The 16,568-nt window shown below is 36.7% G+C and overlaps 1 protein-coding gene across 3 annotated transcripts in view; it reads left to right on the forward strand.

Moving 5' to 3' along the window:
- The window catches only part of ntrk2b (neurotrophic tyrosine kinase, receptor, type 2b), a 48,671-nt gene extending 36,001 nt beyond the window's left edge, over positions 1-12,670 (forward strand). For 2 of the 3 annotated variants that reach the window (XM_048189945.1, XM_048189944.1), the window contains exons 17-18: positions 5,984-6,142; positions 6,360-6,753. In XM_048189945.1, coding sequence (XP_048045902.1) covers positions 5,984-6,142; positions 6,360-6,545 — 345 coding nt within the window. In that variant the 3' untranslated portion in view covers positions 6,546-6,753. Of the gene's footprint in view, positions 1-5,983; positions 6,143-6,359; positions 6,754-7,538 lie in introns of those variants that run through there. The other variant, XM_048189943.1, reaches the window with a different exon arrangement.
- The last annotated feature ends 3,898 nt before the right edge of the window (positions 12,671-16,568 follow it).

A 16,568-nucleotide genomic window follows, 5' to 3' on the forward strand; every position in this document is an offset into this window, starting at 1 on the left:
AGGGGTTTGACCTGTAATGTGATGCAGTTAGACTAGGTTACATTTGATAAATATTATTAAATTGTAAAGAAATAAAATATATATTTTTGTCGAAAGAATTCCGCGTGCGAGCGGACAGATTTGCGCGAGAGCAGAGGAAATCCGCGCGCGAGCGGACAGATTTGCGCGAGAGCAGAGGAAATCCGCGCGCGAGCGGACAGATTTGCGCTCGCGCATTACATTGATATGCTCTCGCGTCACAATAATGTGCTCTCGACAATTGACAGTAAAATAACGCCATATTTGAGTCGAGATTGAAATGGGATGCTCAAGCAGATCATTGACTTGAAAGTGCCACAGAGCTACAGTGTTACACTTTTCAATTCTTGCTTCTCAGCAGTTCAACAAACTGACAGAGATCTCTAGGCACAATGGTGAGATCTAAGGTCAGTTCTGGCTTGGGCTATTACAAACCCGACTCCAAAAAAGTTGGGACACTGTACAAATTGTGAATAAAAAATGGAATGCAATCATTTACAAATCTCATAAACTTATATTTTATTCACAAAAGAATATAGATAATATATCAAATGTTGAAAGTGAGACATTTTGAAATGTCATGCCAAATATTGGCTCATTTTGGATTTCATGAGAGATACACATTCCAAAAAAGTTGGGACAGGTAGCAATAAGAGGCCGGAAAAGTTAAATGTACATATAAGGAACAGCTGGAGAACCAATTTGCAACTTATTAGGTCAACTGGCAACATGATTGTGTATAAAAAGAGCATCTCAGAGTGGCAGTGTCTCTCAGAAGTCAAGATGGGCAGAGGATCACCAATTCCCCCAATGCTGCAGTGAAATATAGTGGAGCAATATCAGAAAGGAGTTTCTAAGAGAAAAATTGCAAAGAGTTTGAAGTTATCATCATCTACAGTGCATAATATCATCCAAAGATTCAGAGAATCTGGAGCAATCTCTGTGCGTAAGGGTCAAGGCCGGAAAACCATACTGGATGCCCGTGATCTTCAGGCCCTTAGACGGCACTGCATCACATACAGGAATGCTACTGTAATGGAAATCTTAACATGGGCTCCGGAATACTTCCAGAAAACATTGTCGTTGAACACAATCCACCGTGCCATTCGCCGTTGCCGGCTAAAACTCTATAGGTCAAAAAAGAAGCCATAATTCTTTTTGGAAAACTGGGACACCATGTCATCCGGACTAAAGAGGACAAGGACAACCCAAGTTGTTATCAGCGCTCAGTTCAGAAGCCTGCATCTCTGATGGTATGGGGTTGCATGAGAGCGTGTGGCATTGGCAGCTTACACATCTGGAAAGGCACCATCAATGCTGAAAGGTATATCCAAGTTCTAGAACAACATATGCTCCCATCCAGACGTCGTCTCTTTCAGGGAAGACCTTGCATTTTCCAACATGACAATGCCAGACCACATACTGCATCAATTACAACATCATGGCTGCGTAGAAGAAGGATCCGGGTACTAAAGTGGCCAGCCTGCAGTCCAGATCTTTCACTCATAGAAAACATTTGGCGCATCATAAAGAGGAAGATGCGACAAAGAAGACCTAAGACAGTTGAGCAACTAGAAGACAAGAATGGGACAACATTCCTATTCCTAAACTTGAGCAACTTGTCTCCTCAGTCCCCAGACGTTTGCAGACTGTTATAAAAAGAAGAGGGGATGCCACACAGTGGTAAACATGGCCTTGTCCCAACTTTTTTGAGATGTGTTGATGCCATGAAATTTAAAATTACCTTATTTTTCCCTTAAAATGAAACATTTTCTAAGTTTAAACATTTGATATATCATCTATGTTGTATTCTGAATAAAATATTGAAATTTGAAACTTCCACATCATTGCATTCTGTTTTTATTCACAATTTGTACAGTGTCCCAACTTTTTTGGAATCAGGTTTGTATTTCCTGATTCCAACCTCTCCCTTCTGTTTCCTGACATTTCTCATTTGTCAGTTAAAGGCAAAACTATTTTTTTTATATGTTCTAATCTGTTGAACACATATCTGACAAATTCATAGGGATAAAAAGAACACCTAAAAGCAAAGGGCAGTTTTCTTCATGAACACTTTTGTTATTATGATTTATTATGACTAATGATTATTTAAATACATGCCTATGAACAGCTGATTAAATACTGTAAATATGAAAGTGCCTCAAAAACCAACAGTTCCCCACAGTGAGTTCTTCCAGAAAAAGCACAGACCATCTGACACTGAAGGGCTCTCCCAAACCTGCATCCTGCCAACACAGCCGGAAACACTCTGCTGTGTCAGCAGCCGTGTGTGTGTGTGTGTGTGTGTGTGTGTGTGTGTGTGTGTGTGTGTGTGTGTGTGTGTGTGTGTGATGAGGGAATATCAGCTCCCTGTGCTGTATAACAATACAAAAAATAAAAAGGGGAAAAAAGGATTTTGACATTGCATGATCTCCAGGATTCATGCAATGCAATTTCATGATAATGAGGTAAAATTGTTTTAGGTTTTGCAATAAATTAGGTATTGTGACAAAACACTGCAGTCATCAGGCAACTGGTGGATTTACATAATACATTGGCTGCAAACTGCATGTTTCATATCAAGATAATTCTCTCCTGTTACACTGTTAAAGCCCAATCTGAGGGTGGATGAGGTGTCTCCAATTTATGCAAGCATAATTTTCAATGTCACAATTCCTATTCTTCTGGTCTTTGAATGGGTGGAAAGTTCATTGTGCTATCTAATGAACTTTAAAGCAGGTACTTACTGTAGGTTTAGGTTTATGTTCAATAGGTTTGAACATAATGGTATTATTAAATAGCTATTACCCAGTTATTGAAATTACTAGTAAGTATACACTACTGTTCAAAAGTTTGGGGTTGGTACATTTTTTTTTTTTGAAAGTCTATTGTTCACAAAGACTCATTTGATTAAAAAAAAAAAAAAAAGTTAAAACAGTAATATTGTGAAATATTGTTAACATTTTAAATAACTATTTTCTATTTTAATAATTTTAAAATGTAATTTATTCTTGTGATGGCAAAGCTGAATTTTTAGCAGGCATTACTCCAGTCTTCAGTGTCACATGATCCTTCAGAAATCATTCCAGTATACTGATTTGCTGCTCAAGACACATTTTTATTATGATGATCAATGTTGAAAATATTTTCATGAAAACTGTGACAATTGTTTTGTTCAGGATTCTTTGATAAACAGAAAATTATAGAAGTCATTTATAACATTACAATTTTACCAATTTAATGCATCCTTGCTGAATAAAAGCATTAATTTCTATTTTAAAAAATGACTGATTCCAAACTGTTGAATGGTAGTGTACATGTGAAACAGGATTATAAAATAAAATGCTACCAATAGTCCTTTAGTATGCAAATAATATTGTTTTAATTGTGTTATTGAGAGATAGCAATGAAAGAACACAGCAATACTAATAAATGTAACTAATAATAAATGAAAATAATACATTTAAAGTATTAGGGATACAGGGATGACATTTGTGAAAGATTACATTTAACAGTGTTATATCACTGTTAAATATAATCTTTCACATTAGTGTTTTTAAAGATTAACATTAAGGGTAACACATGCTTAACTAATGCACAGATAAGTACACTCAAAAAAATATTTCAGGCTAAACATAAGTTTTATGTAATTGAATTACATATAAAATTTCCATCCATTTGGATTACATAGTTTTTACATAAACAAAATAATAAACTTAATGTGATTCATATTTGTAAGTCATATGTAAATGAAATAGGTAAGATTTATCTAATAGTATGCCCAGTCTATATAACACTGCTTAGTGTTCACGTGTTTGCGCACTACTGAGTTAAAGTACCATTGAAGCATGTGTCAGAGTTAATGAGATAATTAAGTGATTAATTGAGTGATGATTGAGCATTATTGAAGACACCTGATGATAACAAGCAGAATCACCAAAGGAGAAAATCACAATTTTTAAGCCACCATCGTGGAGATGAGGGTTTGCTTTAGTTGGGCTCTTGACCCTTCACTCTTTAATATTAGTTTTTGTTTGGGCTGTTGTAACAGCTAGTCAAGCAAAGAAAAAAGATGATCAGGTGGTGTTGGTTATGTTTTCACATAATCATTATTTGATCTGAATCATTGAACTCATTTAAAGATCAATCTCTGAATTAGATTTACGTTATTGATTGCAGCAGCACTGGTATTCTACAGTAGAAAACCAGCTTTATACAACAACATAATCTGAAAAATCTCTCAAAAGTTCTGATCAAAAAAAAAAAAAAAGTTACGTGTTTAGAGACACAGACATCAAGAATCAGCCTGTGAATCTCAACAATGGTGACCATCAAAAAGCATGTTGCAATGCATTCTGGGAGCCACCAATCAAAATCCATCCATGGCTCCCATCATGCATTGCTGCATGAATAAATTATGAGCTGAATTGTCTTAGTAATTTCCTTTATTGTCACTATTTTTTTTTCTGTTTTTCTGTGACTTTTTAGTAGCTTGTTTTCTAATGTTCAGAGTTGATCTGTTGATCAGAATATGTTGCTTGTCACCGTCATTGAGATTCACAGGCTGATTCTTGATGTCTGTGTGTGCCTAAAAGACAGACTTTTCTTTTATTCTGAACAACTTTTGAGAATAACTTTGGATATATTGAATCACAGTGCTGCTGCAATCAATCATGTTAATTTATCTCAGAGATTGAGCTCTAAATTAGTTCAGTTATTCACACAAATAATGATTACGTGAAAACATAACCAACACCACCTGATCATCTTTTTTCTTTGCTTGATTAGCTGTTACAACAGTCCAAACAAAAACTAAGATTAAATGGTCAAAGGTCAAGAGCCCAACTAAAGCAAACCCTCATCTCCACGATGGTGGCTTAAAAATTGTGATTTTCTCCTTTGGTGATTCTGCTTGTTATCATCAGGTGTCTTCAATAATGCTCAATCATCACTCAATTAATCACTTAATTATCTCATTAACTCTGACACATGCTTCAATGGTACTTTAACTCAGTAGTGCGCAAACACGTGAACACTAAGCAGTGTTATATAGACTGGGCATACTATTAGATAAATCTTACCTATTTCATTTACATATGACTTACAAATATGAATCACATTAAGTTTATTATTTTGTTTATGTAAAAACTATGTAATCCAAATGGATGGAAATTTTATATGTAATTCAATTACATAAAACTTATGTTTAGCCTGAAATATTTTTTTGAGTGTATGTGTTAATGTATGACTCATGAAGAACTAAACCATTAATGATTACTGCATCAGCAACTAATAAAGAGTCTATATGATTAATAGATTAATACTTAATTTATAATTAATTACTCTGTCATTAATTTACACTTTTAGTTAATAAAATATGTTATTAAGGAATTAAAACATTATGACACATTTAATTAATAATATTCATATATTAATCTATTAATCATATAGAAACTTTATTAGTTGCTGATGCAGTAAACATTAATTAATGGTTTAGTTTTTCACGAGTCATACATTAAAACATGATTATCTGTGCATTAGTTATGCATGAATTAATGCATATTAGTGCACTGGTATTGTAAAGTGTTACCACATTAAGTGTTAGATGATGATAAAGTAATCTAAATGTAAAAACATGCTAAGTTGGCATTCACAATTAAATATCAAAAAATTTCTATTATTGGCAGATAACTAATATAGTACTGGCATATTGTGTAAAAACATACCTAAAAAGTATATAGTTTACTTTGCTGATTATAGAGACACTATTATTGAAATGGTAGGAGATAGATATCCTTACATTGTGATATGTTTATATGTACTGTGCTGTTATGTTTGAGTTTCATACGCACCCATTGTGAAGACAAATTTACTCTTTGAGGACAAATAAAATGTATCTATCTTTCTATCTAGATAAGTGCATGTGCTTCTATAAGTGACTGTGAATCTGTATCTCTTATATCAGGTGGGTGGTCACACCATGCTACCCATCCGCTGGATGCCCCCAGAGAGCATCATGTACAGGAGATTCACCACAGAGAGTGACGTTTGGAGTCTGGGTGTGGTCCTTTGGGAAATCTTCACCTACGGCAAGCAACCCTGGTACCAGCTCTCAAACAACGAGGTAAGACATCAGATGTTAACTAATCCTACAATATCTCATAAGTAAGTCTCATAAGTAGGGAGGGAAGTGTGATTATTCACACACGTCGATTAGTTCTTCCTCATTTGCGTTCAACCTGGTACCTTGTAAAAACTACTGTTTCTAGGCAGACTGATGCAGCTTAGTGGAGCCTGCATTCAGTTGTCATTCTGGACTGTGTTTGTGCTGCCTCCTGCAGGTGATCGAGTGCATCACACAGGGTCGGGTGTTGCAGAGACCTCGTACTTGCCCCAAAGAGGTGTATGACCTAATGCTGGGCTGCTGGCAGAGGGAGCCCTACATGAGACTCAACATCAAAGAAATCCACAATCTGCTCCAGAGCCTGGCCAAGGCATCGCCTGTTTACCTGGACATCCTGGGCTGATCTGTTTGCCAGTATGGGTGTGCAATTGTTAGTAAGAAAGAGTGTGTGAATGCATGGTATAAAAGGAGTAAGGGGTGGAATATTATTTGAGTGGTTGAATATACGTGTGTGTGTGTGTGTGTGTGTGTGTGTGTGTGTGTGTGTGTGTGTGTGTGTGTGTGTGTGTGTGTGTGTGTGTGTGTGTGTGTGTGTGTGTGTGTGTGTGTGTGTGTGTGTGTGTGTGTGTGTGTGTGTGTGTGTGTGTGTGTGTGTGTGTGTGTGTGTGTGTGTGTGTGTGTGTGTGTGTGTGTGTGTGTGTGTGTGTGTGTGTGTGTGTGTGTGTGTGTGTGTGTGTGTGTGTGTGTGTGTGTGTGTGTGTGTGTGTGTGTGTGTGTGTGTGTGTTCATAAAAATGGCTTGTGCTTCAGCCTTCTCACCACACAGACTAAAGGCCTTAAAGTTGACTGTGTGCATTGCTTTGAGTTTTTCCACGTCTGGACATGTCCATATCTGTACTGCATCATTGTGTTTTCTAAAAACCCCAAATGGTCTACAGACGGAAACATCTGATTGTTGTAAATATGCGTGAGACAATGTAGACCTTTTGTTTAAGAACCTTTTTGAAAAAGGTAAGTCGGTTTGGGAAAGTTTACACTTGTTTTTCTGTCACCATTTGTTTATCGAGATGGACAAAATTTGGACTTGATGAGGACCCAGTCATTAGCACAACGCTGATGACGCCCTGGCGACATTCTGGCAGATCGCAATACTATTCATACCGCAAATTATCGAGTAACAATCATGGAACTGCTATTCATGTTTCATTTAGATTTTTTTTTAAAACACATCTTATCTAATTTTAGACTATTCTGTGCCAAGTTTTGATGTCTAATGCTGAGGTTGATGAAAGGCGTTTTTGGACGTCTCAGTGCACCCCATCAAACTCAGTGCGAACTTTGTAATAGAAGCACAGCGACAAAGACGCCTCCCTTTTTTTTTTTTTTTTTTTCCTTAGGAAGAGGCTTGAGGTTGGACACAGAGTGTTTGGAGTGAGCACAGAGGCAAAGTCACCAGCAGTGGCACTGAAGTATTTCCTCAGACTTTGTTTGGCTCCCTGGCCATATGCGCTGAAGTTCTGATTCAAAGGGCACTTGTCTCTCGAACTGTGGTTCGAAGAACAACGGGAGAGATGCTGTTCTTGTCTCTTTTTTTTAACCTTAGGGTGCTTACACACTAGAAAGTGATCTGATGGACTAGAAATCCATCCAGGGTATTTCCCCACCTTCGGCCCAATATGCTGGGATAGGCTCTCCCTACATAGGACAAGCGGTTTTGGAGAATGGATGGACGGAAAGAACTTGGGCAGTTTGAAATCAAGCTGGAAATACAGTCAATTGGATTTCTGAAAGCACAACTGGACCCGCCTCCCAGGGATTCTCATTGGTCTACGGATGCCTACGTCAGAACACCTTGCAGCCAAATTCCAAATTCTCTCCACTTTTGGTCACAGAGCATCAAAATCAACGAATTCCCAGCATTCTCCGACATAGCATAGACTAGTGTGTAGGCACCCTTAATCAAGTTGCAATTTGATGGACCTTGCCTTTGCAAAGACTGAAGAAATTTTCTTACATGTTTCTGGGGAGAACAAACCATAGATGTTGTCCATAATGCAACAAACCTGCCTGAACAGCTGGATTTTATTTGCTCTCTGATTATTCATTATTATCTGTTTATGTAACAACTGCGAAATAACTGCTAAATAATATGTGTATGTGATAATCTATGATCGATTTGTTTTCGATGTATTGTGGTCCGTTTCAAAGCGATGGGCTTGGTGGGCACTGTGAAGTGAATGTTCATGTGAGAATGGCACAAGTCGTACTGTCCCTGAGGTCACGACAGGAAGACCCTATGAAGGGACCGTCCCGATTCAACTTGTGTTTCAACCCCACCAAACAAGTTACCAGAGGAGGACTACAAAAAGACTGAATGGAAACTAAAATTGTCATATGACATTATACAGTGATTTTGGAAAGTCATTTTTTCCACATTTTATCATGTTGCAGCCCTATTAAAAAAGAAAAATTACATCAGTCAACACTCCTAATTCAATAATGACAGAGAAAAAAACAAATTTGTGAAAACTTTCCAAAATTATAAAAAAAGAAAAAACTGAAATATCACAATGATATAAGTATTTAGACCCTTAACTCAGTACTTGGCTGAATCACATTTGGCTGCGATTACATCCTCGAGTCTTTATGGGTGTGAAGTCACAAGCTTTACGCACCTAGATTTAAGGAATTTCTGCCATTATTCTCTGCAGATTCATTCAAGCTCTGTCGGATGGGCACTGTTGGTGGACAGAGATTTTCAGGTCTCTCCCAAGACGTTTGATTTATTGAGTTCAGTTTCAAGCTCTGGCTGTGTCACTCGAGAACATTCAGAGTCATCCCTAAGCCACTCTTGCATTGTCTTGGCTGTGTGCTTAGGGTCAGTGTCCAGTTTGAAGGTGAACCTTTGGACCAGTCTAAGGTCTTGAGGGCTCTGGACTATGTTTTCATTAAGGATATCTCTGTATTTTGCTGTTTTCAGCTTTCCTTATACCTTGACCAGTTTCCCAGTCCCTGCCTCTGAAAAACACCCCCAATGCTTCACTGTTAGGAGGGTATTGCACAGGTGACAAGAGGTGCCTGGTTTCCTCTACATGTGATGCTCAGAACTGAGGTTCCTCAGAGCAGGGAATCTTGTTTCTCAGTCTGAGAGTCATTTAGGTGCTTTTTTTTTGTGGTACTTTTTCTGTCTGCATTGAGGAAAGGCTTCCCTTTAGGAATTATAGAGGCCGCTGGGCTTTTGGGGACTTTCAATACAACAGGATTTTTTTGTAGCATTTCCCAGACACAATTCTGTCTCTGAGCTCTGCAGTCAGTTCATTTGACCTCAGGGCTTGGTTTTTACCCTGATATGCATATTGTGTTAGTTAGACCTTAAAGGTATGGTTAACCAAAAAATGAAAATTTGCTGTTAATTTCAAATCACCCTTAGGTCATCCAAGATGTAGGTGATTTTTTTTATTTCTTCACTGCAGTTTCTAAACTGCAGTTATCTGTGATTCTTATAATGGAAGTCAATGGGTGCTGTCACTTTGAGTTAAAAAAAAAACAACAAAACAAAATTAAAGGGTTAGTTCACCCAAAAATGAAAATAATGTCATTTATTGCTCACCCTCATGTAATTTTGCTCACTTGCACGATCTCAGTTGGGAAGAATGCCTTTTCACATATTCCCAGTGTTTGAGCTCATACGTCTTCATGCGTCAGGAAGCTTGCGTTTCAGACTGCTGTGAACGCACTTAGGTGTTGTAAATAATGTTGTAAATAAATGTCCAGTTTCTTGCACAGAATAATCATTTTGCTTCTCAAGACCTCAATGCATCATCAGGAGCCGCAGATATTAATTTTGATTGGTCTGCATATGTTTGTTTTTTTTAATCTCAAAGTGATGGCATCCATTGACTTCCATTATGTGAATAACCGAGGACCACGGTTTCAGCTATAAATCTTCTTTACTGTTCTACTGAAGAAAAAAGTCACCTTGGATGGCCTGAGGGTGAATGAATTAACAGCAAATTTTCATTTTTGGGTGAACTATCCCTTTAAATAGACAGGTTTGTGCATTTCCAAATCATGTCTAATCAATTAAATTTGCCACAGGTGAACCCCAGTCGAAGTGTAGATATAGCTCAAAGATGATCCAGAGAAATGGGATGCAACCTGAGCTAAATTTCAAATGTCTTAGCAAAGAGTCTGAATACTTATGTCAAATTGTGATATTTCAGTTTTAGATTTTTAATAAATTTGAGAGGTCCATTCAGAGTTAAGCCCATGACATACCAAACTGACATTAAAGAATTAGCGGCGAAAAAAGCGGAATGTGTGGTCAAAAAATGTGAGCTTGAACACAACAGCCAAGTAGCTCTTAAGGCAGGAACACACCAAGCCTACGGTCGGCCGACTAAGTTTTCTCAGTGTGTTCCGCACCGTCGGCTGAAGTCGGTCCTCGTCGTTTTTTCCCCCGGCCGATTCGACAATGTTGAATCGGCGTCAAAGCTCGTTGGTCCGTCTGATCATTGTGATTGGCAGTTCAGCTACTGCCACCTGCTAGTACGGAAAGGCATTTCATCTTACGCATGCGCAGAACAGACGTGCTACTTGGCCGGTGACTGTCGAGCGTCGGTTTGGTGTGTCAGGGCAACTTTGGACCCAGACGCTACCGACGTGAGCCAACCCTGCAGTCTGCTTTCGTTGCCACTAGTTCATCGGCGTCTGCTTGGTGTGTTTTCTTGGTGTGATTTCCCCCACACAGATTTCAGAGTTCGCTGCATCAAAAAGCTGCTTGGTTTGAAAGTGACTACTGTGTGAGCTGTTCTCCATACAACACTACATTATTGAAAATGGACATTTTTTGTCCAAGATATTTCACTACTGTCACTGTACCTTAAGGGTGAAACATAAAAAAATGAAGGAATCTAAATACTTTCTGAATGCACTGTAGGTATTTCCATAGTGGAGTTTGCTAAGGCAAGCATCACTATTACTGTTGTTCATTCTTAGGGCTTACTTTAATATTACACAAAATACACATTCGAGGCCAATCAAAACTAAATCTCGTTGAGTTCCTCAACCTGACTATCATTACTGTTGACTAACTCCAGGGCTACAGTACTCGACTTGTCCTCCTCTGCAGGAGTACATTTTTTTTTTCTTTCTCAATTCAGATTGATGGGGCTCCTCGTGGTCCCCAGCAACACATTTTGCACCAACTGACTGATGCTTCAGGGTGTGAAGTACTGGAGATGTGTTGCTTTGAAAGCGTCTGTATATATGCAATTAGACTGTAAATATACATGAGCAGGATCAATCATTCTTTGTACACTGATGTCAAAAAAATCTTTCCAAACAGTCCATTGGCAGGACCTACTTTTAACAGCCGACATCACGAGTTTGTCGAACAGTGTCCAATTGAGTCAAGTGTCGGTCATTGCGGTCATGATCTTTTGAGCGGTGACTTATGACCTCTTAGAGCTTTGCACTTTCTTTATAGATGTACTGCTCATATTTTTGTAGTTTTCACCCTACAATTGTAAGCACTGCAAAAAAAAAAAAAAAAAAAGAAAAAAAATGCACTGAAAGAGGTTATTTACATTGAAGGAGAATATTTGCTAATGTTACAGATATTGAAGAAATGCATTCGGTCAGTTACGCAGTTTTTCTTCTGTTGTGGCAGACTGACTTTACATGAAGACTTTATTGAACAAACATGGCATTTTCTCCATTTTTTGCTATACAGATTTCTGTCTGTTCTAATAGCCAGCCTGTACTTTATAATCCATTCTGTACAGTTCTAATAGATGTCTATATAAATAGTATGTTCTCTCTATATATTCTGTTTCAAACAGGCATCACGTCAAATGTGTGACATTATAAAGAGAAGAAAAACACATCTAATGGGCCTCTGGCAATATGTGAGTGTAAATAGTTTATTTTTCGTATCAGTGTATTATTTCTTTTTCCTGTAGTTGTTCATAATGAAAATACGATTTTTTTAATATCTGTAATTGATCAACTAGCCTTTTCCCCTGTGTAGTAAACAATTTGACGTTACCAACGCTTACTGCGCCCTTTTTTGTTAAACTGAGGGTTGATTCACATCCAGGGGGAAAGAGCCAAGAGAGCCCCCATCCTCATTTGATTACTGAAAAGCTCTTAACATTGTATATGAAAGAAGAACTGTGATTGAGCACTGGAACACTGTTTATGCATTATTTATCTTGTAAACCAAGATTTTTTTTTTTTGACATTTTGTGATCAGTTGGGTGAATCCCACTAAAACATTTCTTTGTCAAATGCACCCGTTTAGGTAACGGGAATTAGACATTTATGTTGCCCTTTTCTTTTATTGGTTTAGATGGATTACTGGTTGTGAGTGAATGTGTGTGTGAGCGCGTGCTCCCGGCAGACTCAATCTCTCATGGCTTTAGGTGTCAGTACTCTATGCTTGTGCATCCTGTGAGAAGCTTCTCTGCAGTCAGTGGAAATGTTCCTTGTAATACTGTGCATTTAATAAAAGTGGTATGTCTTACAACATTGTTTATACGTTGCAAATTATATTCATACCTTTAAAAAGGTGCACAAAGTAGTTTAAGTAATAGTATTACAGTCGAACCAAAATTTATTCAAACACCTTGAACATTTCATTCATTAATACAGTTTATTCACTATGGTTTAAAAATGGTAATAAAATATGACTAAAATAGATCTCTGAGTTAAACTGTGTCAGAAAAAAATAATCTTAATTATGTCAGATATCACTTAAGCAAAACATGGTCAGGTCAAAGTGTCTGAATAATTTTTGGTTCCAAATTTTTACCAATTTTACTGGTAGTCCACTATATGAAAAATTTTGGAGTATTTTTTGGGGTTTACTTTTATTTTGCTATCCTCACTTACATAAATGAACTATAGTGTCCTGCACCAACTAGTAAAAATATATCAAAAATGTCTGAAAAATTTTTGGTTTGACTGTATATATGTGTATATATATATATATATATATATATATATGTGTATATATATATATATATATATATATATATATATATATATATATATATATATATATATATATATATATATATATATATATATATATATATATATATAGGTATCTATCTATATACACACACATACATACTACTGTTTAAAGGTTTGGGAGCGGTAACATTTTTTTAATGCTCATGAAATGTTCACCAAGGCTGCATTTATTTTATTTGTTCAAGAACTATTCTGAAACCATTTAAATCAACGGTTTTCTATTTTAATATGTTTAAAAATGTAATTTATTTCTGTGATGCAAAGCTAAAATTTCAGCATCATTACTCCAGTTTTCAGTGTCACATGATCCTTCAGAAATCATTCTAAGAAGCTGATTTGGTGCACAAGAAACATTAATGTTGAAAAGAGTTGTATTGCATAATAATTTTGTGGAAAATAATGTTTTTTTTTTTGTTTGTTTTTTAACCAGGATTCTTTGATGAATATAAAGTTCTAAGGAATAGCATTTATTTGAAACCAATTTGTGTAATATTATAAAGCCTTTACAGTCACTTTTGATTTAATGCATCTTTGTGTGTTTAATGCATCTGTGTGTATTTTTTTTTTGGGGGGGATATATATTTTCTCCATGTGTAGGAACCAGTCATTCATTGTCTTACAGATTTAAATAAAATGATACATTCTTTCTGTCAAAACAATGCCAAAAAATAAGGCATTAGTTACTACTAAGAACTTAAGCTAAACTAATTTATCTTCTTTCTATGAATGATTTGGTTTTGAATGTTTTGTATTATGGAGTTGCTCACAAAGGGTTATTTTGGTAGAAAGGCCACTGTAAGGCATGAGAGGCATCCCAAGGGTAATATTTAGGTCTAACAATAGCCGGTGAAGTGACAGGGACAGTTGTTCCAAACCGAGGCACGATTCACAGAGACAATCAATTGTAGTTTGCACAAAACTTCTTGTGGCGAAGTGCCCATGGTAAAATGGCATCAGGTATCTTGAGGCTTGAGGGCTGACATCTTAGTGGTGTTCGTGATATTGCCTGTGGTGGGGACACAGCTGACAAATCAAGCTTTTTTTTTTTTTTTTTTTTTTTTAAAGCAGCATCTTTAATATTTATGGGCTCTTTTTCTTGATAAAACTTAGAGATGAAGTGTGAATTTTTTTGACATTGAAATACTATTCGGTCAACTTCTGGCCCAAACTGCCTGTTTGACGAAACAAGAAAGACAGGACGCGTATCCCAATTCGCATATGTATGTTATTTCATAGTATGAAGTGCGAGTAATGAGTTCACACTGAAAATTCCAACAAGAAGCGCACTTACCTTACCCAGATGTTGCACAAAAAAAAAAAAAAAAAAAAAAAAAATCTCAGCTTTTTTTTTTTCGTAGAGGCAGGGGCGCCGATGCTGGATGACAAACAACCCTTCTAAAATTAAGACACTAGTACATAGTACGTCATTTGGGATACAGCTTGGGAGCACGAGGCGATATGAGAAATCAATTCAAAAACAATCAGTGGTGTTTACTACGCTGAATAGGGAGTATGAGTAGTTTCTAAATAGATTCATGTGACTAGTATTCAGACCACAGCCACAGAGAGTAAGAGGATGGGGTTTGGTTTTCATCAAAAGCTGTGCGCCGTTTTTATTGTAGTATTCTAAATTTACATTAAAAAAGAAAGTCTGCCCATGTCCTAGATCCATTATGAAAGTTAACGCACAAATTCCATATACATCTCATTGTATTTTACATAGAGGATAAGAGTATAGGCATGGAGGTGGCATGACCAATCACAAAGCTTAAAAAAAAAAAAAATCAGATAAAAAAAAAAAAAAAACCCAGAATAAATAGAAGGTGCTGTCTATTAGCTGAGAGTATGTAAGCATGTCACTCTTTTGAGAAGTTCAACATAAAGCCTGTAGCGTGGCAAATCTCTCGCCCTCCTTTACCGATGAAGAGAGACGGGTTCCAAGCGTACTAAAAGCAGAAATGTGAGGAGTAGAGCGAAATGACAATGGAGAGCCTAACTTGTCTGTACAGGTGCATAAGTTAGAGAGTACATCTGGTGGTTACACAGACACTAAGACATCGACGTCTAGTTAAAATGGTAAAAAGCAGGTTATCTTTTGTCGATACCTGTATAGTCTTTTTCTCGTAGGCAACAAGACATTTTTAAGGTGTTAAATCGCCACGGCCAATCAGGGCAGACCATTTAAACGTCCAACAGAGCACAACGGTGGGGTTTCGGAAGTATAAATCCCATTTCCAAAGAGAAACTAATGTAAACAAATAAACAATGAGCTCAGTTTGATTTAAAAAAAGAAAGCAAGCTGAATTTACAGTGAGGAACTATAATACCCATAATTCTGAATAGAGCTCCACCAATCAGAGACGTCACTGCTACTAAGGAGGAAAAAAGAAAAAAGCGAAACAAATTCAAAGCACAAACATGAAAATTCTGTCATTTATTACTCACCCTTATGTCGTTTTATACCCATAAGACCTTCGTTCATCTTCAGAACACAAATTAAGATAGTTTTGACAAAATCCGATGGCTCAGTGAGGCCTCCATTGAGAGCCATAAAGGTACTAAAAACATATTTAAAACAGTTCATGTGAGTACAGTGGTTCTATCTTAATATTATAAAGCGATGAGAATACTTTTTTTGTGCCAAAAAAAAAAAAAAAAGACTTTCCAACAATATCTAGTGATGGCCGATTTCAAAACACTGTGTCGAAGCTTTACAAATCGAATCAGTGGTTCGGAGCGCCAAAGTCATCCTCAGAAGCAGTGTTTTGAAATCGGCCATCACGAGATATTGTTGAAAAGTCGTTATTTAGTTTTTTTAGGGCACAAAAAGCATTCTCGTCGCTTTATAATATTAAGATTGAACCACTGAACTCACATGAACTGTTTCAAATATGTCTTTAGTTCTTTCTGGGCATTGAAAGTGTTAATTATATTGCTGGCAATGGAGGCCTCACTGAACCATCTGATTTTATCAAAAATATCTTAATTTGTATTCCGAAGATGAACGAAGGTCTTAGGGGTGTAGAACGACATGAGGGTGAGTAATAAATGACATTTTCATTTTTGGGTGAACTAACCCTTTAAAGCACCATGAAAGACAATCAAGTAAAGGCCTGTTCACACTAAGATTTCATTGAGATGAATTTTTTAATTTGACTCAACGGCTTGCCGTCAATGCATTTTGTTTGTTTTTAACGGAGGGGTGTTCTAATCTCTTCCATCGCACTACGAAGAAAACTGGTCAAAGTGAATTTGCATTTTTCATTCAATTTTCATTGCATTTTCACTCCTTAAATTACTTCTATAATTGTTAAATTATTTTGCTATAAATGTATAATGAAATGTAATGTTCTTATCCTTACAATGACAAGTCAGTAATTTTACATTGA

Source organism: Megalobrama amblycephala, linkage group LG4 (assembly GCF_018812025.1).
Source record: "Megalobrama amblycephala isolate DHTTF-2021 linkage group LG4, ASM1881202v1, whole genome shotgun sequence".
Taxonomy (NCBI): Eukaryota; Metazoa; Chordata; class Actinopteri; order Cypriniformes; family Xenocyprididae; genus Megalobrama; species Megalobrama amblycephala.